This window comes from Globicephala melas, chromosome 17, assembly GCF_963455315.2.
Source record: "Globicephala melas chromosome 17, mGloMel1.2, whole genome shotgun sequence".
Lineage (NCBI taxonomy): Eukaryota > Metazoa > Chordata > Mammalia > Artiodactyla > Delphinidae > Globicephala > Globicephala melas.
Genome location: NC_083330.1, coordinates 43,550,284 through 43,578,233, shown reverse-complemented (window position 1 = coordinate 43,578,233; position 27,950 = coordinate 43,550,284). Strand labels below are relative to the sequence as shown.

Genomic DNA, 27,950 nt, shown 5'->3' with positions numbered 1-27,950 from the left:
TGAGAAGCCCATGCACCTCAACAAAGAGTAGCCCCTGCTCACCACAACTAGAGAAGGCCTGTGCGCAGCAACGAAGACCCAACGCAGCCAAGAATTAAAAACAAAACAAAGCAAAAAATGCTGTGTAAGGAATTAAGTAGGATGAAGATTAAGGAGAGAAACCATTGAATTGGCAATTACATGGTTCTTAGTAATCTGAGACATTAGCTTCTTTGGCATGAGAACCAGATTGCAATAGATTGAGAAATGATAGAAAAGTGAGTATGAAGATTTGTTGGGAAGGGAAAGAGAGAAAGGGTGATAGTTTGTGGACAAAATGGTGACAATTAGAATAGGAGAGATTCTTTGTTAGAACACCTTTGAAGCATTAGAAAGGAGATGAAATCAAAGGAAAGGTAGATTAAGGGCGTAATTGGTGTTGCATGGTGCTGGGGAAATGGAGTCAACAGCACGCATGAATCATTTAACCTTGGGAATGAGAATTTTGAAACATCAGAGAAAGAGAAAAATTTAGAAGAAAGCTCTTGAGGGGACAGTTGAGGGCATCCATACCAGTGGTTTCTCCCAGTTGAGTGGATATAAAGTCCACTGAATGTGGAGAAGCCTAAGGGTACAGTTGGGAGCTCTAAGGAGCATGGGAAAGTTTAGAAATAAACAAAATCTTGCCAAGTTTTGTGGTCACAGCTGAGGTGGGGTTTTTTTTTTGTTTGTTTTTTTGTCATTGTTGTTGTTTGTTTTTATTTTGAAGAGTATTTATAATTGAACCAACTATCATAGCTTTTATTGGGAGCTTGAGTATAGAATTGGAAAAATGAACGAATGATTAAGGTGACCCAGAATTTGGCCTCTACAAGGCAGAAGATTGAGGTGGGAGGAATTAAGAATGTTTTAAAAGTGTAGTTGAAATGATGGGCAGTTTTCAGTCCAAATTGTGTAAGAAAGTAAGACAAAGTAGGTGGTGCATGATTTATTTAGAGGACAGGAAGAAACCGCAGATTGTGCTGAAAGTAAAGCAAAGCTTGGTGAGAGGTACAAAAAGATGAAGAGTAATGGTCAGAGCGAGAAAGCTGTGCTATTAATATAGTAAATGGTAAAGTGAAGTGAAGGTCACTCTGAAGAAAATCATAAAGCAAAATGCCAGAAGGTATGATAGAGTATATAAATGGCATGTAGGGTCTCATAGGACTGTGGGTAGCAGTAGATTTTAAAAGACATGAGGAGTGAAGGCAAGACTGGGAGTGTAAAGGAAAGGAGTAGATTTGGGTGTCCACCAGAAGCTGACAGTCACTTCTATCACTGTTATTCTAGTCACCATTTCAGCCTCTTTTGTACATTACCCTCTTCACTGTTATGCTTTTAAATCAAAGGAATCACCTTGATGTCTGTACAAAGAGTTTGGTATGTGGCACACCAAGTCTCCTTAAACTACAGTTCTGAATGTAGCTGACTCAGTGATAAAACAGTTGCTTTATTTTGCCATTAGAGGATATTCCTGCCCCAATAAAACCTGACTACTGATTTTTTTTTCTTTTCTTTTTTTTTTTTTTTTTGCTAAATAGGAACTGATTTTAACTTAAGTGATTTGGGGGGTCAGATTTACTTTCCTTTGGGGTAAATTTGAAATTACTGAAACAAATTCTAGAGACATTTTTTAATGTTGTTAATTTGATCACGTTAGTTTTTAGTTTCTTAATTTACCTTAGTATAGACATTATTTTAATTAGTTCACTTTTTAAAACTTCCAGTTTAGAAAATGTTTAAGAGTAGATTTTTGTTTGTTTGTTTGTTTTTTGCGATACGCGGGCCTCTCACTGCTGTGACCTCTCCCGTTGCGGAGCACAGACTCCGGACGCGCAGGCTCAGCGGCCATGGCTCACGGGCCCAGCCACTCCGCAGCATGTGGGATCTTCCCGGACCGGGGCACGAACCCGTGTCCCCTGCATCGGCGGACTCTCAACCACTGTGCCACCAGGGAAGCCCTAAGAGTAGATTTTAATCTGATACAATCTTAGCTTGTTAAACAGGTTAAATTTAGGTCATTCTTCTAAATAACTCCCAAGGTTAGGAAAAATTGCCATGTGTATCTGAAGCAAATTTCATTTAAAATATTTTAGAATCATTTGGTAAGAGTATGGTTCACTTTAGACTATTAAATCCAGCAGGCTATGTACCTATATTTTAGGGAAGGGAGTTTCCAGACTGCAGGTTATCTAATTAAATAGAACATCTAGAATGGCTTTTAAATATGCCCCTTCTCCCGTATTTCACAACCCTTAGGAAGAAAGAGATGTTCTTTGCTGCTCTTCAGGACTCATCTTTTAATAGCTTCAAAAATTTTGGAGTCGGGGCTTCCCTGGTGGCGCAGTGGTTGAGAGTCTGCCTGCCGATGCAGGGGACACGGGTTTGTGCCCCGGTCCGGGAAGATCCCACATGCCGTGGAGCGGCTGCGCCTGTGAGCCATGGCCACTGAGCCTGCGCGTCTGGAGGCTGTGCTCCGCAACGGGAGAGGCCACAGCAGTGAGAGGCCCGCGTACCACCAAAAAAAGAAAAAAAAAAATTTGGAGTTGGCTCCATCTGCTCATTTCCCCCCTCCTTAACCTCATTAATGTTATCTAAAGACCTTTTCAGTTCTCTTTATCTTCCTAGAAAATTTCAATACATGACTCATGAAATTTCTTTCTTTTTCTTTAAAAAAGAAAACCTTTTTCTTTTTTATCACCTTGAAGCTTTTCCAGTACCCAAGCTAATAATCCTTATAACATATGTGCTAGAGTGTTTCTTAATTTACCCAATTCCAATGTCTTTTATCTCCATTTCTCCTAAGTTAACTATAGGGATGGCCATATATCAGAATTCATCATAATTTGGAACTACTCCAGCTTAAAATTTTTGAACTCTGAAATTTCCCTTTCAGATCGTAATTTCAGATTAGGCCACTATCTTCCATTCATTCATTTAGCAAATATTTATTGAGTGCCTATTATACACTGAACTTTATAGTCCTCTCTTTTAACTATGATACATGGGCTTCTCCTTTATCTTCACTTCTAGTTCTTTGATACTCTGCCCTGCTTGTTATTGTATTACTACCCTGACTCTAACCTCATGTGCTTTTCTACCTATAATGGACCTCATGGTTGGTCATTTCAACTGCACTTTAAATCTGAACCTTCAATTCTGACTTCTTTTCCTTAGGCTCTTTTACGATTTCCTCTGACCTTATTCATTATTATTATATTTTACAGTCAATATGTATTGATATTTCCCTACATGTTTATGCTTTATATTGTTCTATATTCCATCCTGCTTTTGTCTAGGGCCTCCCTTTAATTAATTAATTAATTAATTTAGTGTAGGTCTGCTGGTGACGAATTCTGGTTTTGTTTATTGACTTATGACATCTTTATTTCCTTTTTATTTTAGAAGGGTATTTTTTTTTTTTTTTTTTACCAGGTATAGAAGTATAGGTTAGCAGTTATTTTCTTTGGGCCCTTTAAAGACTCAAGGCAAGAGTCTATATCAGGTCCACCCCTGCTCTTAGAGTGTTTTGAGAGCCTGGGGTGTTTATAGGGGCTTCCCTACTGGCAGATCATGAACTATAACCCTTGTCCTCTCAGCGCTGAGAAACGTCCAAATACTCCAATTATAGGTAATTATAAGGACTTTGGCTGTTATTCTGTGTGAGGTGGGAAGCCACTGGAGAGTTTGAATGGAGGAGTGATATACAAAAGAATTTCTGTTTGCTGTGGTTTAAAAAAAGGAAGACCATGAAGAAGCAAAGAAGAACCTGAGAAGACCAGTTAGGAGGCTACTGCAAAAAAGCAAACAAGAGATGAGGGTGGCCTGTAATTTTTTGTCTGGCTATTAAAATAACTTCCAAACTGCCTCAAATCTTGATCTACTCAAACCATTTTTCCCGTATGATGCCACAGTGATTTATTTCTAAAATTCATATCTAAAGATGTCACTTCTCAGAGATTCCCCATTTTATATCTTTAGGTAAAATTCAAATTCCTTACCAAAGGAAAACAGATGATATCCATGCTGTGGAGCCTTCCTCCCTTTATATCCTCCTCTCTTATTCTACCTCTTTCCTTTAGCCAGTGTTCTCTACTTGGAGCCTAGACGCTCTCTATAAGGTTATAAAACCCCCTTAGGCCTCCATGCCTTGGGCCATGTTTTCCTTCTTCTTGGACTGTCCTTCTCATCAACTCCCCTATCTTGTCTGACTTACTCCAACTCATCTTTAAAGATTCAGACTAAAGACTAGGAAGGAGCTTATCTTTCTCTTGCAAGAGTTTCTGAACCTTTTCCTTCCCCATTCCAAGACAAAAATGAGTCTTTTCTGGGGATTCAGTACAAATCAATAAACATTTATAACATCTGCTCTCTACCAAAACAGTTTTTAGGAGTTGGAGAATCAGAGAGGGCTAAACTGCAGTATTTGCCCTCAAGATCCTTCTTCTAGAAGAGAAGACACATGATACATGATTGCATTATAGTGTGATAAGTGTAGTAGTAAAAAGCATGATCTTGGGAGGAGGGTATGAATGAAGGGCTCCTAGAAGAGAAGAAATCCATGTCGGTTTTTAAGAATAAATCAGAGTTTATGAGGCAGACAAGGTGCATGGGGTAGGGCATATATACAAGATTGAAGGAACAATGTGTGCAATGGTATAGAATGGCAAACATCAAGGTTTAGGGAATTACAGAAAAATGCGTATCTGAGTGTAAAGTTGAAAAGGTGATTGATGGAGGTGAGCTTAAAAAGAAAGGCAATTATTGAAGATCTTATTTTCAGTGCATACCTTTATTGTAGTACTTATCATACTGTGTTGTAGCCACTGGTTTTCATCTCTTTGTCACACCAAATGGCTCCTTCAGGGCAGGCATTCATTAATCTTTACATACATAGCACCTATCCAAGTGTCTAAGCTGTAGTGGATACATGGTAAATGCTTATGTTATTAATGTGAACCCTTTAAAACTTTTAAAAGATTATTTTACATAAGACTATTATTTGGTATTTGGTACAAATATCTTTCTATCTGTCTACCTATCTATCTTATCGCCTGGGTCGAATCTAGGCATTATCAGTTCCAAAGTCTAAGTATAAAAATAAAATTGAAATAAAATGCAATTAATTAGAGATTCTTTTTTTTAGATAACTATTTATTTTGATATAGTGATGTAAATAGAACAGAATGAAGAAAAAATTACGATAGAGATCAGATAATCTTTAAAATGGAGGAAGGAGTGTGTCGCTTTTGGGAGAAATCACCAATAGTCTTTCTTTTTTAAATTTTTATTTTTAACAGCTTTATTGAGGTTTAATTTACATGCCATAAAATTCATTAATTTTAAGTATGAAACAATAACAAAAACTTCAGTTAAATGTGATGTGCAGGGCATGACATATCCAGTATGTAACATTTTAAAAATTAAATGTTATTAAATTGCTTCTCAGATTTAAATAGCTGTTATTGAGAGACAAGACAAATGAGTAGAATGGAATAGACATTTATGCAGCTTTGTCTAGGAAGCTAGAAGTTCCATGTACATCTTTCCATTCACTTTTGTTTCCTTCTTGTATCTCTTCCACAGCATTGGACACCAGATGGAGACATTTAAGAACTCTGGAACTCAGTTGGGTAGGGGAGGTAGTCTGTTGGGTCTCTAGACTGATAGTCAGTTTTCAGCCCTGGTGAATTCTTGCCTCTTTTTCCCTAAAAGGCATTTCAAACCACTTTGGAAAGTAACACAAATGTGTTAGAAATGTCATGAACATAAGGAAAGGAGATGTATAACCTGGAATCAATCATAATAATACATAGTAGTAATCTGAGAAAAAATAGAATACCCAAATCACGTACACTTATACAAGATCCAGTGACTAGTTGACTAATAACCAACAAAGAAATAGGAAAAGAAAATGAAAAGCAAAGGCTTTGAATAAACACGTTGCTTTGTCTTAAGTAGTTTCACACACCTTTTCAAGAAAAAAAATTACTTGAGCTTATTTGCCTTCTCTTAACTTTCTAAAAATGGCTTTGCTGAGGAATCTACTAACCATTATGATTTCTTCCAATATCCTCTCCTTTCTCTCCCTTCTCCCTTAGTATCTTTTTGCCACATACATTGCTCCTTCAGCCACTCTTGACATTGGACTCCAACAGGAAAAGAAAAAAGAAATTTATATGAAAATACAGCCGCCATTTGAAGACCTTTTCGACACAGCAGAAGAATATATCCTTCTCCTCCTTCTTGAGCCTTGGACAAAGATGGTAAAATCAGACCAAGTTGCTTACAGAAAGGTATTGTGGCACTGATGAATTCTGTGTGAACAATTCAGGTTTACCCCAAAACTGATGATGGGCAACATTGTTAACTCGCAAGAGAGAAAAGCTGGAAAAGATTTCATGTGGGCCAGGGACTCAGAGTTAAGATTTGGGCAGACACAAAATTGGGGCAGGGAAAGTATTTATTAACTTAGTTTTTGCCAGTTTCCCTGTTGTGTCCTAACAAAAGGCTAAAATTGATGTCATTTTTAAGTCTGTCTACAAATATGTCAGCTGAGAAAAATTTGAGTTTTGGTTTCCTGTGAACCAATAAAATATGCCATGTTAATATACTGGCTTTGTCACTTCTTGCCATTTCTCAGCAGTGGCTTTAATTTTGATTAATGGAAGGAGGCTGTTTATTTTTATTCTGGATGAATTACAGTAAATATTACATCCATGGAAAATATAAACGTTTCATATATACTGTGGAAAGCACATTCTCTGACTTAAAGCACCCTCAGATGTTCATCAGGTCAGACTGCTTGATTTGATAAAAGTGTCAACACATCTTTTTTCATTCCAAAAGAGGTCATTTTAAGTCTCAGGGCTTGACTATTTTCACTATGCTTATTGATGGGTGGAGGAAATTTCTTTAAATGTTTATTTTGCATCACAAATTAAAACCATTTGTGGGTATTTTTAATATTAAGTTAATGCATGTACCCTGTACATGAGGTCATTTCAGGTGGATCCCTGCTGTCTCTGTATTGCACTTCTTCATTCAGATCTCCTGAACAACGTCTTGGTCATGTCTTCTCGCAGAAAGGATGGGTGAGGTAATTAAGATGAAATTAATACCAAGCACCTCGGATAGAGCCACCTTATTGGATAGTGACCAACACAACCCCACGGCTTACTAAATTCATTGACCAAACTAATGAATTTTTCAGTCCTGATTTCTTTTTGTCCTGAAAAATTAACACTTGTATCCTTTCTACTACAAAAATACATATTTTACACTAGGAAAATTGAGATATTATATGAAATTTAAAAAAAAATATCTCCAGGGACTTCCCTCGTGGTCCAGTGGTTAAGACACCGTGCTCCCAATGCAGGGGGCCCAGGTTCGATCCTGTCAAGGAACTAGATACCGCATGCCGCAATGAAGATCCCACACACCGCAATGAAGATCCCACACGTGACAGCAGAGATCCTGTGTGCCGCAACTAAGACCTGACGAAGCCAAATAAATAAATATTTTTTTAAGAAAAGAAAAATTCTCTCCAGTCATGATTTTATTATTTTTTAAACTAATTAAATTTTTTTTGGCCACGCCTCCCAGCTTGCGGGATCTTAGTTACCCAACCAGGGATCGAACCCATGCCCTCCGCAGTGAAATCGCAGAGTCCTAAGCACTGGACAGCCAGGGAAGTCCCCAGTCATGATTTTAAATACAGTATATGGTATAGAGGAAAATGGATATAAGATATGGTCCTAGGATGACAAAACAGATTCAGAATTATAACTGACTTCCCTAAACCAAGAAGTTTTAGCATTAGCAGTGATTCTTACGAAATGCCTGGGACAAATTATACACTCTTTTTAAAAAGAGGAAAAATAAATTTCTCTTAATTCTATAAACTTCTTAAGTTCAGCCCAGAGGACTTCTCTAAAAGTCCAGCTGACTGGATTATGTAGACTCTTTCCCAAAAAGGATAAACAAGAAGATTTAACCAAAATTAATTATTAAATACAGGAGTTCTCAGTCGGCTAAACTGATCTTTCTCAATAGAGAAATGGAAAATGATCTTGTTCTCCTGACTGTATGAAGCAGTGCAATACACACTCTGAAGGCTAAGTCCTACTGTGAGGTTTAATTTGATGATTGACTCTCCCCTCTCTTGCTATAGCAATAAAACCTTTGCTCACAGACTGATAACAATAGCATCCAATCATTTTTTTGTTCTACTGTGGATTATTTGGTCCCTAAAGCTAAGAATGCCTATCTTCATGACTATTATCCAGTTATAAAGAATAGAAGATGGAAAAGTGATCCACCCAACATGTTTGCACTGTCTGCTAGTTCACATGGGGTGTCCAGAAAGGAGGAATGATCTTTGGTGGCATTATATCATTACATAGAAATGTATACCTTTTTTAACATTTGAAGCCTGACTTTGCTGTAGCTAATGTTTTGTTTTGTTGTTGTTTTTTTTAACATATTGATTGGAGTATAATTGCTATACAGTGGTGTGTTAGTTTCTGCTTTATAACAAAGTGAATCAGTTATACATATATATATGTTCCCATATCTCTTCCCTCTTGCATCTCCCTGCCTCCCACCCTCCCTATCTCACCCCTCTAGATGGTCACAAACCACCGAGATGATCTCCCTGTGCTATGTGGCTGCTTCCCACAAGCTATCTATTTTACGTTTGGTAGTGTATATATGTCCATGCCACTCTCTCACTTTGTCACAGCTTACCCTTCCCTATCCCCATATCCTCAAGTCTATTCACTAGTACGTCTGTGTCTTTATTCCCGTCTTACCCCTAGGTTCTTCATGACCTATTTTTTTTCTTAGATTCCATATATATGTGTTAGCATACGGTATTTGTTTTTCTCTTTCTGACTTACTTCACTCTGAATGACAGACTCTGGGTCCATCCACCTCACTACAGATATTTCAATTTCGTTTCTTTTTATGGCTGAGTAATATTCCATTGTATATATGTGCCACATCTTCTTTATCCATTTATTCAATGATGGACACTTAGGTTGCTTCCATGACCTGGCTATTGTAAATAGTGCTGCAATGAACATTTTGGTACATGACTCTTTTTGAATTATGGTTTTCTCAGGGTATATGCCCAGTAGTGGGATTGCTGGGTCGTATGGTAGTTCTATTTTTAGATTTTTAAGGAACCTTCATGCTGTTCTTCATAGTGGCTGTATCAATTTACATTCCCACCAACAGTGCAAGAGTGTTCCCTTTTCTCCACACCCTCTCCAGCATTTATTGTTTCTAGATTTTTTTTTCTTTGCGGTACGCGGGCCTCTCACTGTTGTGGCCTCTCCTGTTGCAGAGCACAGGCTCCAGACGCACAGACTCAGCGGCCATGGCTCACGGGCCTAGCCGCTCCACGGCATGTGGGATCTTCCCGGACCGGGACACAAACCCGTGTCCCCTGCATCAGCAGGCAGACTCTCAACCACTGTGCCACCAGGGAAGCCCTGTTTCTAGATTTTTTGATGCAGTGGTAAATGGGAGTGTTTTCTTGATTTCACTTTCAGATTTTTCATCATTAGTGTATAGAAATGCCAGAGATTTCTGTGCATTAATTTTATGTCCTGCAACTTTACCAAATTCATTGATTAACTCTAGTAGTTTTTGGTAGCATCTTTAGGATTCTTTATGTATAGTATCATGTCATCTGCAAACAGTGACAGCTTTACTTCTTCTTTTCCAATTTGGATTCCTTTTATTTCCTTTTCTTCTCTGATTGCTGTGGCTAAAACTTCCCAAACTATGTTGAATAAGAGTGGTGAGAGTGGGCAACCTTGTCTTGTTCCTGATCTTAGTGGAAATGCTTTCAGTTTTTCACCATTGAGGATGATGTTGGCTGTGGGTTTGTCATATATGGCCTTTATCATATTGAGGAAAGTTCCCTCTCCGCCTACTTTCTGGAGACTTTTTATCATAAATGGGTGTTGAATTTTGTCAAAAGCTTTTTCTGCATCTATTGAGATTGTGCTATGGGTTTTATCCTTTAGTTTGTTAATATGGTGTATCACAGTGATTGATTTGTGTATATTGAAGAATCCTTGAATTCCTGGACTAAACCCCACTTGATCATGTGTATGATCCTTTTAATGTGCTGTTGGATTCTGTTTGCTAGTATTTTGTTGAGGATTTTTCCATCTATGTTCATCAGTGATATTGGCCTGTAGTTTTCTTTCTTTGTGACATCTTTGTCTGGTTTTGGTATCAGGGTGATGGTGGCCTCGTAGAATGAGTTTGGGAGTGTTCCTCGCTCTGCTATATTTTTGAAGAGTTTGAGTAGGATAGGTGTTAGCTCTTCCTTAAGTGTTTGATAGAATTCGCCTGTGAAGCCATCAGGTCCTGGGCTTTTGTTTGTTGGGATATTTTCAATCACAGTTTCAATTACAGTGCTTGTGATTGGTCTGTTCATATTTAATATTTCTTCCTGGTTCAGTCTCGGAAGGTTGTGCATTTCTAAGAATTTTTCCATTTCTTCCAGGTTGTCCATTTTATTGGCATATAGTTGCTTGTAGTAATCTTTCACGATCCTTTGTATTTCTGCAGTGTCAGTTGTTACTTCTCCTTTTTCATTTCTAATTGTATTGATGTGAGTCTTCTCCCTTTTTTTCTTGATGAGTCTGGCTAATGGTTTATCAATTTTGTTTATCTTCTCAAAGAACCAGCTTTTAATTTTATTGATCTTTGCTATTGTTTCCTTCATTTCTTTTTCATTTATTTCTGATCTAATCTTTATGATCTCTTTCCTTCTGCTCAGTACCAGCAAACCAGCTTTACAACAAATGCTAAAGAAAACTTCTCTAGGCAAGAAACACAAGAGAAGGAAAAGACCTACAATAACAAACCCAAAACAATTAAGGAAATAGGAATAGGAACATACATATCAATAATTACCTTAACTGTAAATGGATTGGGCTTCCCTGGTAGTGCAGTGGTTGAGAGTCTGCCTGCTGATGTGGGGGACACGGGTTCATGCCCCCGTCCAGAAAGATCCCACATGCTGCAGAGCGGCTAGGCCCGTGAGCCATGGCCGCTAAGCCTGCGCGTCCGGAGCCTGTGCTCTGCAACGGGAAAGGCCACAACAGTGAGAGGCCTGCGTACTGCAAAAAAAAAAAAAAAAAAAATGTAAATGGATAAAATGTTCCCACCAAAAGACACAGACTGGCTGAATGGATACAAAAACAAGACCCATATTTATGCTGTCTACAAGAGACCCACTTCAGACCTAGGGACACATACACACTGAAAGTGAGGGGATGGAAAACGATATTCCATGCCAATGGAAATCAAAAGAAAGCTAGAGTAGCAATTCTCATATCAGACAAAATAGACTTTAAAATAAAGACTATTACAAGAGACAGAGAAGGATAGTACATAATGATGAAGGGATCGATCCAAGAAGAAGGTATAACAATTGTAAATATTTATGCACCCAACATAGAAGCGCCTCAATACATAAGGCAAATACTAACAACCACAAAAGGGGAAATTGACAGTAACACAATCATAGTAGGGGACTTTAACACCCCACTTCACCAATGGACAGATCATCCAAAATGAAAATAAATAAGGAAACACAAGCTTTAAATGATACATTAAACAAGATGGCCTTAATTGATATTTATAGGACACTCCATCCAAAAATAACAGAATACACATTTTTCTCAAGTGCTCATGGAACATTCTCCAGGATAGATCATATCTTGGGTCACAAATCAAGCCTTGGTAAATTTAAGAAAATTGAAATTTTATCAAGTATCTTTTCTGACCACAATGCTATGAGACTAGATATCAATTACAGGAAAAGATCTGTAAGAAATACAAACACTTGGAGGCTAAACAATACACTACTTAACAACCAAGAGATTACTGAAGAAATCAAAGAGGAAATCAAAAAATACCTAGAAACAAATGACAATGAAAACAAGACGACCCAAAACCTACGGGATGCAGCAAAAGCAGTTCTAAGAGGGGAGTTTATAGCAATGCAGTCCTACCTTAAGAAACAGGAAACATCCCAATAAAACAACCTAACCTTGCACCTATAGCAATTGTAGCTAATGTTTTTCTTTGTTTGTTTGTTTTTTGCGGTACGCAGGCCTCTCACTGTTGTGGCCTCTCCCGTTGCGGAGCACAGGCTCTGGACGCACAGGCTTAGTGGCCATGGCTCACAGGTCTAGCCACTCTGCAGCATGTGGGATTTTCCCAGACCAGGCCACAATCCCGTGTCTCCTGCATCGGCAGGCGGACTCTAAACCACTGCGCCACCTGGGAAGCCCTGTAGCTAATGTTTTTCACTATGTGGGTCTTCTTGCTTCTGCCTCCAAACTAAATTACTTTATTGGCAAGTATATTTGTTTTTTAGCCCACTGTTATTGGCAAATTGTGCACGCTTTCCCCACTTTTTCATAATGCACATTCTTTTGATGTTACAAACTTTATTATTGTGTTATTATAGGTGGAGCTGGTGGAGGAAACTCGACAGCTAAATTCCACATACTTCAGAAAGCTACAGGCTTTGCATAAAGAGACAGTTTCCAAGAAAGCTGAGGTAAGAAACTCTCTACTTAGAAAAACAAAGATTTTAACCTAGAAAGGATTATCACTGCATATATTGGGGGGGAGCTGGGGGGAGTAGGAATCATATATTGAGGAAATCATGTATTGATAAAGTAGGGGTCAGGCAGTTTCATTTTCTGCTGCTTCTTTGCCCAACATGCTGCATTTGACAGGTATCACATTTTTTTGACACATTTAACAACAAAGCCAGAAAAATAAAGCAGTTGAAGTAGCATAGGGAGCCAAGATACAGGTTTGCCTTAGCTAAGAGCCTTCAAGCCACATTATATTCCTTTGAATGTTACTGGTTATTTTCTGTATGGCAGCCGCGCTATTTGTTCAAGTCACAAAAGAATTAAATTGAGTTTTCCAAACAGAAAAAGAAGTGTTGTGTGATAGCAGTAAGCAAAATAATAAAGAAAAAATATGGAAAGGCTTTAACAGAGTCAATAAAAATATCATAGGATTGACTAGGATATTAAAGTGTTATTTGCAAATTTGTGATTGGCTAAGTAAACCATGATAGAGCCATAAGGCCATAAGATTAAATGTGTGTATCTACTTAGAAATGACAGTTTAGATTCATATTTATTGACATGGAAAATGCCCCCGACATATTATTTTATAAAAATGTGGGGAACAAAAACACTGGTATTGGTTAATCCTATTCACCTAAAATTATACATGCATTCCTAGGTGTATACATGTATGCAAAGAGGGCTGTCTGGAAAAATGTTCATCAAAATATTAAAAATAGTTAGCTCTAAGTGGTAAGGTTTCAGGTGATTTTTTAATTTTCTACTTTGTAGCTATCTGAAATCTTTATTCTTTTGCAATAAAGTTTTTCACAAACAGTAAAGCTGTTTTTTAAATGTAACCTTCATGTTATTGCCTTATAAACACAGAAATTCTTTATTTGATATTCTATTAATTAATATCTGGAAAGGATACATAAAAATTCATAAAGTATCTTTAAATTTTTTTTAATTTATAATACTATTCATAATACTTATACCTATCAAAAATTGATTTTTTAAATATAGGTAGTTTATCTCATGGTCTGATGCTTTTCAAAAACAAATAGGGAGGTGAATTAATTATATAGGGAGTTACATAGGAAGGATTTCTGAAGAATAAGCCTCTCTAGCTCTTTGCCCCGAAGGACTTGTAAACTGTTCGCAAAACATCAGAGGTATTAAAAATACCTAACAATTAACTGTTATATGAAGGAGATTACATCTAAAGTATCTTTTACTACTCTATAACATAAAAAACTTTTATAGACAAACTAATGTTTTATGTTCATGATATATCGTTAAGAAAAAGAACCAAAAACCATACATGGTTGTATAGTCCTGTTTCCGTTTGTAATAAACTACATGTGTGTACAAAAAAGACTAAAAGGATACACATAAAAATGTTTGTGGTGGTTATCTCTGAATGGTAGTACAATGTCTGCTTTTTGTTTTCTTTTTATTACAAAAGACATATTACTTCTGTACCAACAAAAATAATAAAATTAATATTTTATAAGCAAGTGTATAGTAAATACTTACTAATGTTCCTGAAAAGAAGGGAATGGAATGGAAAGGAACAGAACAGAATTTGATGTGAGTTAGAACCAGATTCTGGATTCTTTACCCAGTTCTACCATTGGACTGATAAATGCCATTGGCCTAATAGTTAATTTTTATTTCAGTTTCTCTTTAAATTTGGAAAATAATTTGTTGTATTTAAGAGATTTTTATGAAAAGTGTTATTTCACTAGGACACTACTTGTGAAATTGGATCTGGTATTTCACCACTTCCTCATGTCTCTAAACAAACAGAATACTGGAATAATGTTCCTGCAGAATATAGGCATTTTAATTTTAATGATCTGCTTAACAACAAACTGGAGTTTGAACATTTTCATCAGTTTCTTGAGGCTCATTCTTCAAGGTAAGGAACATAACCATTTTAAAATTTATTTCTCTCTTAAAATATTCTTCTAAACTGTTAGATACTTGTTTTGATTCAACATATGATAAAAATGGTTTGGTGCTAGATTTTACCCATTTCAGTGAAGATTAATGAAACCTGTACGATAACCTTTTGTTGGGAATTGCATTTTGATAACAGCCTCCAAAATGTTATTTTAAGTGGTCAAACAATATTTGTTGATACTTTTACCATTGGCTAAATTAAAACACCAGTATGTTTTATTTTTGCCTGTTCTCATGTTTCTTTCTTTTGCATTTTTCTAAACAGGTGCTCTAATGACTCTTTCTGAGAAGTTTCTCTTTTATATTTTACTAAGCTATTGAAATTACTATTTTGTGATTTTCATTAGTTAATACATAAATGAAACATTATAGTTCTGCATAGAATCTTGGTACCTTATGACATATTTATCTAATATAAACTGAAGTGTTAATCATATTTTTTCCAATAATTTTCTCCCAAATTAACAAAAACAGGTTAGACCTGGGAGCCAAATTTCACCTATATAGTTCCCCTTTGTGATGATAATCATTCTAAATTTAGCAGGTTGCCAAATAGACATGCAATAGGTGGAAATTTTTCCATATTTGAAATTTATAATACTAGTTCATCATTAATGGAAGAACTCTGAGACCCACCCTACCAGTATGATGGTAGATTCTTCTCTGATCCCAGCACTCCTTGTATTCATTCATATATTTAGCCAGGATAAGACAATATTAATAATAATATTAATAATATCATACTCATTAGTTCCATGGTCTAATCGGTTGTGCTAACTGCTCAATACAGCACTTTCTAAATTCTGTCAAAACAACAACTTGTTTGGTGTTTAATAGAATTGAAAGAAATAAATAAGAAGGGCTGTACTTTTTCATTTTAGCATGGACCTTATGTGCTGGACAGACATTGAACAGTTCCGAAGAATAACTTACAGAGATCGAAAGCGAAGGGAGGCAGAATCTATGTACATTAAAAACAAGTACCTTAATAAAAAATATTTCTTTGGACCCAACAGTCCAGCTTCTCTGTATCAACAGGACCAGGTATCAACATGGAGACATATTTTGTACATTTAAGTATGAAAACTAGTAATTTATTTCTTTTTGCCAACAATCTCAACGTCTTCTTTTTTCTTTTGCTTTTATGACTTGTATGTTCGACACTTTTGATATCTTTTTTTTTAGGTATTCATAATTATCTACAAATGTCTTTTTTTAAATAAAGGCTGCTTTCCTTTATTTACTTATTTAAAAAATTTATTTATTCATTTATTTATTTGGCTGCACCAGGTCTCAGTTGCAGCATGCGGAGTCTTTACTTGCGGCATGTGGGATCTTTAGTTGAGCCATGCGAACTCTTAGTTGCAGTATGTGGGCTGTAGTTCCCTGACCAGGAGTCGAACCCTGGCCCCCTGCATTGGGAGCGTGGAGTCTTAACCACTGGACCACCAGGGAAGTCCCTCTACAGATGCCTTAAAATTCACTCAAGTATTATATATGATTAAAACTGTGTTATTTTTAAAGTAATCTGTGGAATAAAAATAACTTTCATTCATCCACTCACCCATTCATTCAGCAAGTATGGGTGCCTGTGATATGCCTGACGCTGTTCTAGGTGCTCAGGATAAGCGGTAAACGAGGAGGACAAAGTCCTTGCACCTTTCAAAAGCAGAAAAGCAGCCATTATCAGCCATTAAACCCCATCTCTACCTCTTTTCTGTTCTTGTCTTACCTGAAATTACTCCAGACATAACTGATTTTTGAAAAATCCTGTTTGCCATTGTACTGTCTCCCAAAACAATTTTTATTGACCAGGAACATAGATTTTCCATTTTGTTGAGCCAAGATCATATGGCTTTAATCACAACTTATTAATAACTAGACGGTGTCATTATTTACAGCAAAAATGTCAAATTGGGATTCAACAGTGGTTTTGAGTGTTCATGTAATTGGTCACATGAGATATGGCTCAATTTTAATGCCTTTGAAATATAAAATTGTTGTAATTTATTTAACCTGAAATTTGCTAATATTAGAAGTTTGCTAGATCAAATGTGGAGCATTTGAGTTCTTTATTTTCGTAGTTTAAAAGGATGTGTACCCTGATGGCATACGTTTGTAAAATACAAATCTCAGATTAATTCAGTAAGTTAAAGAAAAATTCAGAGCTATTCATAAGTAGGGCATACCAAATTAAAAATCTAGATCTTTGCGGGGAGAATAAACAAAAGTCCTTGGGAGTAAGAGGGAGAAGAAATTCTAGAATTAAGCAACTTTAACAAAAATGTCTTGCCATTAGTTCCCTGAGATACAAATCTGGGATGTATTAGCAAAAGTGGCTGGGAGTATCTCAATAAGCATAAGTATGAAATAAACACATGGAAAGCATTTGTTTTCTATTTGGCTTGTGCTACATTGTGTGAGGTTTCATGGTATCTGATGCTACTGTGTGAACCTTCCATAGTAAAACTTGCTGAGAATTAAAAATTCAGTGGAAAAAGTCATCCATTGCTGTCATAGCAAATGATTGTGCTTACTATAGAGGAGTTTTCCAAATGACCCTTCTTCCTCATCTTTGTCTTCACTTTTATTTTTATTTACCTATTTTATACTTAAGGATTTCTGCATCGCCTTATGTTTTATACAGACCATGCTAGTTCTAATCCTAGTTGTGTGGCCAATTTGCAGTTTGATTAGCAAAGTAGTCTTTTCTCTTATTCTCTTTTCTTCTTATTTTTATACAGAAACCGTATTATTGTTAATATTATTTGATTAATATTATTAAAGGATGGCTGAGAGAGTTTCTCTTTTTATATAAAACAATATTATTATTAGGATTAAGTTAATCTTATTAGTCAAAGGAGAGCTAAGACTCCAATGAGGAGTCCAATTTTTTTCTGTGTACAAAAAACTCACCAATTTTGAGTGGTATATATGCAGAAACAGGATGATTTATAGTAGGAATTGGCCATTAGTATTGTTTTTTAATTAATTAATTTTTATGGCCATTAGTATCGTGGAAGCCAGTAATTATATAGAAGGAAGATTTTGGCCACAGAGAAATTGTCTTATAAAAGGGCTACCTGTGCAAGTCAGAGACTATTGTCTGTATAACCTGGCCTTTTTCTACTTCCTGCTATCTCTGTTTTCTTCTTTGAAGTTGTTGGAACAGCCCTACATTGCTACCACCACCATCATTCCACCATGTCCAACCCAATGTTTATTGGTAATATGCATATTTATAATGTCTGAGTCAAGGTTGTCTCTTAACTAATTAATGCCTTATTTTTCTCAGACACAAAAGAAAATGCCTTCTCAAACAAGTCCATTTGAGTAGAATCAGAGATTCATAGAATATTAGACCTAGAAGAGCCCTTAGAAAACTAAAAGTCTAATGCCCTTATTTTACAGTTGAAGAAACTGAAGCCATGGAGAAAAAAATGGCACTGCAGTTGTCACACAGGATAGAAATCCCTGTGTTCTTTGAAATATATTATCATTAGCAAAATCATACATCTAAAACAACCATCACATAAACCACAATTCTCTGTTTGATGTTAGGGAAGTTATCTGTCTTTACTGTACACAGCAAACCCAGGAGCTATTTTACAGAAAATGAAAATTCTGGCACCTATCAGGTGCTCAGCAAATAGTCTTGGGGTGAATGAATAAATTAATGACTACTAGCATTTCTTTACCTAAACAGAAGTTTGTTGTTTCTGTTTCATTTTTATTTCCTTAGATAATGCATTTAAGTGGTGGCTGGGGAAAGATTCTCCATGAGCAGCTTGATGCAGCTGTTCTAATTGAAATTCAGAAGCATGTCCTAAATAGGCTAGAAAATGTGTGGTTGCCATTGTTTCTTGCAAGTGAACAGTTTGCAGCACGTCAAAAGATAAAGGTATGTAAATTAGTATAATCTTGGGATAGCAACTGACAGCACCTCTCAAAGCCTCAAATGTGAAAGCCTGACTCAGCCACTGTACTTCCATGGCATAGTGGTTAAGAGCAGGAAGTCAGACTTCCCAAGTTTTAATCTCAACACTGCCACATATTAATTGTACAACAATAAGTTTTACAACCTTAGTTTTCTCATTTGGAAAAGAAATGGAGATAATAAGAGTAATAGCTTCATAAGATTGTTATGAAGAGGAAACGAAATGATATATATGTAGTTTCTTAGCGTGGTGCCTGGTACACAGCAAACACTCACATACTGTCTATTAATATAGTTATTATTTTTTACATTATTATTATTGAGTCTTCATATAAATGGGCAAGGATGTACAAAGGGGAATAGTTAAATGAATTATAAGAATTCTGTACTATGGATACCTATGCAGTTTTCCATATAAAATGAGATTATAAAAATGAGATTTCCACATATACTGGTAATGAAAGATGTTATTTATTGAGTGAAACAAGCAGGATGCAGAACAATACATAGAAGATAATCCCGTTATATGTACTTATATCTGTATATCTGTCTATTTATGCATTTCTCTTTCTCCTTCCCTCTGTCTATATTTATGTTTATGAACAAAGATGAAAGAAAAGATCTGCCTCCTGGGAATGGGTATGGGTAGTGTGAAGGATTTTTACTTTGTAAAGTAGGGTTTTTGTTGTTTTGCTTTGTTTAGTTTTTATTTTATAAGAAGCATGTATTGCTTCAATAATTTTAAATGTCATTATCACACCTAAAAACAGGCAAACCTGATCTTTACAAAAAGAACACAAGGAGTAGAGAGCATGTAATTTTGGACTTCAGTGTGCAAAGCACATGCCATTAGTATTGATCAGGAAGAATGTAAAAAAGCTGCCCTCCATATTTATTTTATCAAACACTTTGAGTCTTACTTATCTGGAAATATCCTTAGTCTTCTTAACACCTTAAGTTATGGAAAACACAGTACAGCTGGGAACATAGAACTTATAGTATGAGGAAGAAGACCTGACTTGTTTTAGGCAAAAAGTTCCTGGAAGTAAGCTTTGGGACAACTCAGATTTCCTCATTTCCTTTCTTCAGGCTAACTCTAATTGTCTATCCAAAGCCAAGTAGAAAGATATTTGGCCCATTAATATTGTTTACCATGTTTTCTCACTACGTTTACCACAATAACTTTATTGTAATTTACAGCTCCTTCCTAACTTAGCAATTCTGTGTGTGGCCAGCAACATTCACTGATTCTGGCAACCTTAAAGCCAAAGACAGAAGAGAAGGAAGATCAAGAATTTTTAATAAAATGATGCTGGAGCATCTCACACATTTAGGGGAAGAGTTGGCACCCAAGCTTTGCAAAGGCCAGGGGCCAGGACAGCCCTGGGAACCCAGCAAGAAGAATTCTCAGATCTTTTCTCCAGGCTGTGGCTACCAAAAGACTGAGCAGCAGTGATTCTAGTCCCTGTCTGTCTGGGTCAGCTCCTGGATCTACCTGCTATAGACAGGGAGGTAGAGTCACATAGCACAGATTTGGCAGGAGTGGTTCCCAAAAAAGGGAAAATATTGTGAATAGGCAATAACCTCGAGAAATATCTACTGTATTACCTCCCTGTGTTGAGTAACTTTTGTGCTCATCTAAAATTAGTCGTGGCTAGAAAATACACAAAAATTTGGGAAGTCCTAATCATCCTTCCCGCTTCAGTTTCTATGGGGCCCAAGTGAAACTGTTGTCTACCTTTGGGGCAATACACTCAGGTATTATTATCTCCATTTTGCAGATGAGGAGACTGTTAAGAGAATTTGAGTGACTTGCCTGGGGACATGGACAGGGCTTCCATTTCTAAGTCTTATTCTCTTTCTCCTGTTCTTTCTCATATTCACACTGACCTTTACCTCATTTTTTAAAGCTGTTAAATCAGTAAATGATTTCAATACTGTAGACATTCTGAATAACTCGGATAAAATCATTGGTTTGCTTCCAGGTACAGGTGAGAGACATAGCTGAAGAACTTTTACTACAGAAGCATGAAAGGAAGATTGGAGTCTGGAAGGCAAGTAATATTTGTTTGTTATGTTCTTCCTCTTGTAAGTTCCACTGTCAAAGTATTGTTTTTCTTCCTCTTCTTGTACAGAGACCCTCATTGTAGATAATGCTTTTTTCTAAGCCACCAGATGCTGACACTGTTCTTAACTCGCTAATGGAATCTGCAGGGAAGTGTGATTCTACTAGAGCCCTCTTCTTAAAGAGTCCCTTAGCCTGCTCAACCCTAGAAGTGTGGGATTGGACTTTAAATGTGTATTTTTAGTTGTTTTGCTTGTGATGGATTTATTGAGACAGGCTGATCATTCCAGCATATGGTAGTTTATTTATTATTGGGAGTGGTTTACACAAAAAGAATGGGGAGTATGCAGCAGAATCAGCAACTTAAATTATCTTACATTATCCTCTTTATTTAGAATTACATTTTAACTTTAAAAGAATTAAGATAGCTATCATTTTGGCGCTTATTTAAACCACTACAATATGATACCTTCCTAGAAATCGCCTGTTTTGCTTCTTAACAAGCATGATAAACACAGTCTTTTTGAGCCTACAAATGTATGTGTATTCGTCCTTCTATAGGTCTTGATAAAATGTCAAACTAGACCCAGGTGACCCCCTACAACCTAACAAAGATAAAAATCTATTCGACTGTTAGAGGAGTGTATGTATCTGTTAGGATGCTTTTTTCCCCTTGAAAGGAAACAAACTGTTCTTATATTTGTCCTTTGCTATGTATTTTTTTAACAATACTAAATAGAATGGGCTTATATGTCATATTATCGTACATTATATATTATGGTATTTTCTGTTTAGTTAAATTACGGGTTTTAGTTAAATTACTAAGTTTTAGTATCTTAAGAAGCAGGTCTTAAAACATTATTTTTTGAGTGGGTTTTAAATAAACATCCCAGTCTAATACATAGTTGTTCCTATTTATAGGGCTATAATTTTAATATGGACCATCTGGTGATGGTCTTAACTTTTTGTCCTTGGAACACCACATGTGCCTCACTAAAATAGTGATAGACATCTATTCACTTTATCTGGGGTAAAAGCACCACCGTTCATCTAGAGTGCCTGGAGTTGCCTTCACTTTTCAGTTTCCAGCTCAGATGTCATCCTCAAAGCCCTTCTCTGTAAAGCTCTTACTCCTCCAGGCAGAATTAGTTACTCCTTCCTTTGCATTCCCATAGACTTTTTACATAACTCTCTTGAAACGCTTATATTGTTGGTCACACATGATTTGTTTCAAGGAACTTATTTTATGCATTGTCAGTAATGGGTATTTATCGTGTGCAATGGATATTTGTCATTGACTGTTACTATAATTCCTAAGTTCATCTAAAATATTACCTTTAGAGTGATGCTTCCTTTCATGGTTGTAGGCTAAACTCAGATTTGGGGCACTTCAATAAATTTATCAAATGAAAAAAAATCTATTCAGTAAATTCAATAAAATCTATTATTTTTCTTAATCTGAGAGGCTAAAAGGGGATGAATATGTGATCTAAAATGGTCAAGGTAAAAAAAGTAGACATCGTATACTTCAGAATTGTGAAGATAAAATAAGTAATACCTTTAAGCATTAGTAAAACAACATGGCTTTTTTGTTGTGTAAAGTGAATCCTGGGTCAGAGAAAGTTTATTTTTTAAAATATGCACTGATAATTATTTCCTCCGGTTATTAATTATTAATAGTAATTTATTATTAAAATAATATAAAGATGTCTTGCCTAAAAACATGATCTTTTGGGAATTCCGTGACGGTCCAGTGGTTAGGACTCAGCACTTTCACTGCTGTGGCCCAGGTTCAATCCCTGGTCAGGAAACTAAAGTCCCACAAGCGGCACAGCGTGGCCAAAAAAAAACATGATCTTTCTAGGATAGAATTATAGTGAAGCTCCAGAGTAAATTTCCTATTTAAATTAATAAGATTAATTGGTAATTTTTTCTAAAATTTTTGAAAAATATCTTAAATGTTCAACTGTTTTTACTTTTTAAAAGACAGGAAAATTGCATATTAATGTATAACATATAATATATATAATTATAAAATAATAATTATAACATTATGATTACTTTGTTCTGTTTAAGCACAGAACTCATACTGTACGCCAAAGTGTAGTTTTTCACCATAGTCCCCAACTGTAATGATTGTTAACATTCTTAATGTACTCATATGTTCTAAGTCATCCAATCATTTCTTTTTCTCTCCACCTCTTAAAAAACTAATGCCATAAAAATACAAAGGAGACAAAAGGGAGAACAGAGGAAAGCTGCCAAATTCTATTTATCCATGCCGTAAATTTCAACCGCCAAAAATAAAGGAGATAGAAGTTGGTAATTTTCAGCCTAATAAATGACTTTATTATTAACTTTTAGAACACAGCTAATTTTCTGTATTCTCTGATTTGGACAGCCTGTGGAGAGTAAGTGGATATCGTCATCTTGTGATATCATTGCTTTCCGTAAAGCATTATTGAATCCAATTACCACAAGACAGTTTCAACAGTTTGTGGCTCTAAAAGGAGATTTATTGGAAAATGGGGTGCTCTTTTGGCAAGAAGTACAAAAGTATAAGGTATTGTATTCGAAGCTGGAGAAAACCACCTCTTTTCAAGGAGGAGATGCATTAACATATCAGTTTCCTAACTTTTTGGACAAGATTTGTATAAGATATCCCAACTTCGATGTTTTCATACCAATGTGTAAATATTGAGGTATCTGTTGTTCTGTGTTAGATACATTTATTATTATACAGTGAAAAGTAAGAGTTAGCCCTGAAATGATAGTATTAGGTTTTTCAAGGTTTCACGTATATTATGATCTAATGAGAATCTTCCTGAAAAGTTTTAACTATATTTTTGCATATTGCTTATCTATAAATGTACTATACACATTTTTGCTGAAGATATTCATATTCAGTACTTTAACCAAGACCTGTTTACAAGAATTCCTCCTAACCATATTTGCAGCAATAGTAATAAAAGATAGTGGATTACAGATAAATAAACAACAGAGATGAGAGAGGCTTTACTATTAGAATGGCCAAATTCTTAAAATAAATAAGTGAAAGAACAAGTTATTAGGTGCAAAAGCATTTTATTGTCAGATTTAAGTGTTTGATGGAATCATATAGAATCTGTGCATTGAGGAGGAGGAAAGGACTTCCTAGGTTATGTAATCTAGACTTGAATACAGGAATGTTGTCTAGAAATACCTAAGAGTAGGCATCCTTGCTCCCAGGGTTAGCAGGCTCATTTCCTTGCAAGCAGCCTATTTAATCCCATTAGAAAAGTAGGGAGTAAAACTAAAGCTGGAATTTAAGAGGATAATGCTTTCAATTGGCCTATAATCTACGTATGTATAATATTATGCAGTACTAATACTCTGCAGCATATTTATTCTATATAGTTAATAGTTGCTCAATACAATCTTACTTCCAGACTTTCTGCAGCATTCCATGAAATTGTTTTCTACCCTTTTCTGTTATCACCAGTTTTTGTACCTTTGTCAACATGGAAATTTCCTCAGAAAAAAAAAAGTATTTTGAGATAAGTTTTTTAAAAATCTATCACAAGATAAGTAATACTAAGATAATTTTTTTGAAAATTAAAAAGGAGGTAGAGTCTGTTTTCCATAACAGGAAATTATTATGAGTGAGCAGAACAGTCTTTAAGCTAAAATGAACATGAGTAAGTCCAACCCTGCTAGGATAAGAGGTAATGAGATAAACTGTGCAAAATAAGCATTTAAGAAAACAGACTCATACATAGTCAGCCCTTAACTTTGTGACTGTTTCTCCTTCAAGGCTGCCCTTGGTCTTCATTTAAATATCTTTTCTGTGGTATAGAACGGAGGACATATAATACTAGGTAGCTTTTAAAAATCATGCTTCAAGGGTGAATTTGTTTATTCAGTAAGCATTTACTAAATCACTAATGTGCCAACTATTATGCTAGATTGTAGGAATAAAAAAATGGATAAAATACACTGCCCTCCTTTGAGGAGGGAATCATCCATGAAAACAAAATATCATGAAATAACATTGATTATGATCCCTGTTCTAACTAGTTATAATTTGGGCACAGAGGGGAAAATGATTCAGGGAGGGTGGTAGCTCAGAGAGGTCTCAACAGAAGTGACGATACTTATAGGGAACTCTACTCAATAGTGTGTAATGACCTATATGGGAAAAGAATCTGAAAAAGAGTGGTTATGTATATATGCATAACGGATTCACTTCGCTGTACAGCAGAAACTAACACAACATTGTAAATCAGCTATACTCCAACAAAAATTTTTAAAAAAAGAAGTGGGACTTTCCTGGTGGTGCAGTGGTTAAGAATCCGCCTGCCAATGCAGGGGAGGCCCGAGCCCTGGTCCTGGAAGATCCCACATGCCGCAGAGCAACTAAGCCTGTGCACCACAACTACTGAGCCTGCACTCTAGAGCCCGTGAGCCACAACTGCTGAGCCCATGTGCCACAACTACTAAAGCCCACGTGCCTAGAGCCCGTGCTCTGCAACAAGAGAAGCCACCACAGTGAGAAGCCCGCGCACTGCAACAAAGATTAACCCCTGCTCGCTGCAACTAGAGGAAGCCCATGCGCAGCAACGAAGACCCAAACAGCCAAAAATAAATAAATAAATTAATTAATTAAAAATAAATAAATAAGAAGTGATGATACTTGAAATGGGTCTTGAAGAAGTTTACCAGGGGAAAAGCATTCCACCTAGCAAGTCTTACTGTGCTCACTTTTATTTTTTTATTTTTTTGCGGTACGCGGGCCTCTCACTGTTTTGGCCTTTCCCGTTGCGGAGCACAGGCTCCAGACGCGCAAGCTCAGTGGCCATGGCTCACGGGCCTAGCTGCTCCGTGGCATGTGGAATCTTCCCGGACCGGGGCACGAACCTGTGTCCCCTGCATCGGCAGGCGGACTCTCAACCACTGCACCACCAGGGAAGCCCCTACTGTGCTCACTTTTATATGGCTTACTCATATTAAGTGTTTACATCTGTCAGTTATTACCTTAATGCTTTTCATGTAATAATGACTTTATTCTTTATAAGAATCCTAGGTCAAAGCTGTTAATTCTCACCATTTTACAGATGAAGAAGCTAAGGCACAGAGAAGTTAAGAAACTTCTGACATCATACAGCTAATTAAGTAGTAGAGCTGGAATTTGAACCAAGACATTCTATTACTAAAGCTTGTGCCCTTAATCACTAAGTTATGCTCCCTCCCAGTGATGATTGTAGTAATATGTAAAGAGATGACTACAGTGATCTTAATCAAACATTATTCTGAATTATGAAAAATTGGAAAGAACCCTGATGTACAACAACAGGACATTGGTTATTTTAATTATGATACATCTATATAGTAGAATACTCTGCAGCCATTAAAAATTATGCTATAGGAGATTAATCAATGAAAAAAGGTATTCATCTTATTGATTTTTTTAAAACCTAGCTACTAGAAAGCAGTATGATTTAATACAAAGTGTGTGTGTGTGTGTGTGTGTGTGTGTGTGTGTCCGTCCCCATAGAGAAAAGACCTGAAGGAAATATACATCCAAGAAATACTTTTTCAGCACCTATCAAAGGCCAGGCTAAATCCTGAGGATACAACTGTGATCAAAACAGTCTTTTCTGTCAGGGCTTACAGTGTTAGGGGAGGGACAGACAAGTGATAGGCAAAGTGATTATAAGAGTGTGATTAGTGTAGTGGTGGGAGAAGCACAGGGTAAAATGGAAATACCTAAGATGGCCATCTCCTGGACTGAAGTAGACACAGAAAGTTTACTAGAGGACAGTACAGTTGAACCTTGAACAACACAGGTTTGAACTGCAAGGTCCGCTTATATCTGAATTTTTTTCAATAAATTCAGACTACAGTACTTCACAATCCACTGTTGGTTGAATCCAAGGATGTGGAACCACAGAAGCAGATGGCCAACTGTAAAGTTATACGTGGATTTCCAACTGCTAGGCAGGGTTGGTGCCCCTAACCCCCACGTTGTTCAACGGTCAACTATGTGCTTAACACATAGGCCTCAATGATAGGTAAAAGTGAACTCGCTAAAGGTATAGTAGGGCAGAACAACTAGAAAAAATACCAATCCTGATTCTATCTAAATTCTATCTCTATACTCTTAAAATTAAAACCGTATAATTTCACAAATTTGTTTTTATTTCATAATCCTTATATTCCATAATAATAAGCCAGGCTCACCAAATATATGATCATTTCCCTAGTAATGGCAAAAAATTTAATTTTTGGTAACATACCAAACATATGTGTTATAAATAGGCATTTTCAGAGGGAATACTAAATTGAGTAAAAAATGCTAGCTGTTATCTCAGTGTAACATTTATATCAAGATTTTTCACATATAACTTATGCCAAATTTATATATGTAAAGTTTTATATGGCAAGCTCTAGAAATTTTCTTTCTTTAATACTGTCCGTAAGATAGTTATTACAATGCCTGTCATACAGTAACTACTTAATAAATGTTGGCTTATTTCCAGCCTAGAATTACAAGTTTCCAAATCTGTGTGCTTTCTAGTGATTTAGAGAATAATGTCTTTGATAAAAAATGTCATAATTCAAGCTAAGCTACCTCTTTATTTTAAAAAGTGATAGCCTTACATCTGTGACATAAAACTGGGTCTTTTTAATGTACAATTACTATTTTTAAATTCTTTAGCTATAAAGATGAAAATATAATAGGTTATCTGAAAAAATGTAGATCCTAAGAGATGCATAATAATACACCTGCAACCACCAGCATTCCCGCTTCTGTTGCTAGCCTTTTTGAGCCTAAATCACCTTGCTGTAGAAGCAGTTATGGTAGAAAAAGCTTTTGCATCCACCAGTAAGTTGAGTAGGGTGCTCTCCTAGGGCCCTGTGTATACCTTTATCATTACCACTTACTAACTATCTCAGATTGGAAAAACGCTTTTCATGCTTCTCTTCCAGTAGAAATTTTTTTTGAACATCTTTATTGGAGTATAATTTCTTTAAAATGGTGTGTTAGTTTCTGCTGTATAACAAAGTGAATCAGCTAGATGTATACATATATCCCCATATGCCCTCCCTCTTGAGTCTCCCTCCCGCCCTCCCTCTTGAGTCTCCCTCCCACCCTCCCTATCCCACCCCTCTAGGTGGTCACAAAACACTGAGCTGATCTCGCTGTGCAATGCAGCTTCTTCCCACTAGCTATCTATTTTACATTTGGTCGTGTATATATGTCATTGCTACTCTCTCATTTCATCCCAGCTTACCCTTCCCCCTCCCCACATCTTCAAGTCCATTCTCTACGTCTGCGTCTTTATTCCTGTCCTGCCCCTAG

At 36.3% G+C, this 27,950-nt stretch overlaps 1 protein-coding gene across 5 annotated transcripts in view; it reads left to right on the top strand.

The window, feature by feature from the left end:
- Positions 1-27,950, top strand: part of RGS22 (regulator of G protein signaling 22) — a 165,660-nt gene that overhangs the window by 102,359 nt on the left and 35,351 nt on the right. For all 5 annotated transcript variants that reach the window (XM_060287494.1, XM_060287496.1, XM_060287493.1 and 2 more), the window contains exons 15-21: positions 6,120-6,314; positions 12,521-12,613; positions 14,390-14,562; positions 15,488-15,650; positions 18,349-18,507; positions 20,529-20,597; positions 23,010-23,171. In XM_060287494.1, the coding sequence (XP_060143477.1) occupies positions 6,120-6,314; positions 12,521-12,613; positions 14,390-14,562; positions 15,488-15,650; positions 18,349-18,507; positions 20,529-20,597; positions 23,010-23,171 (1,014 nt within the window). The remainder of the gene's footprint in view (positions 1-6,119; positions 6,315-12,520; positions 12,614-14,389; positions 14,563-15,487; positions 15,651-18,348; positions 18,508-20,528; positions 20,598-23,009; positions 23,172-27,950) is intronic.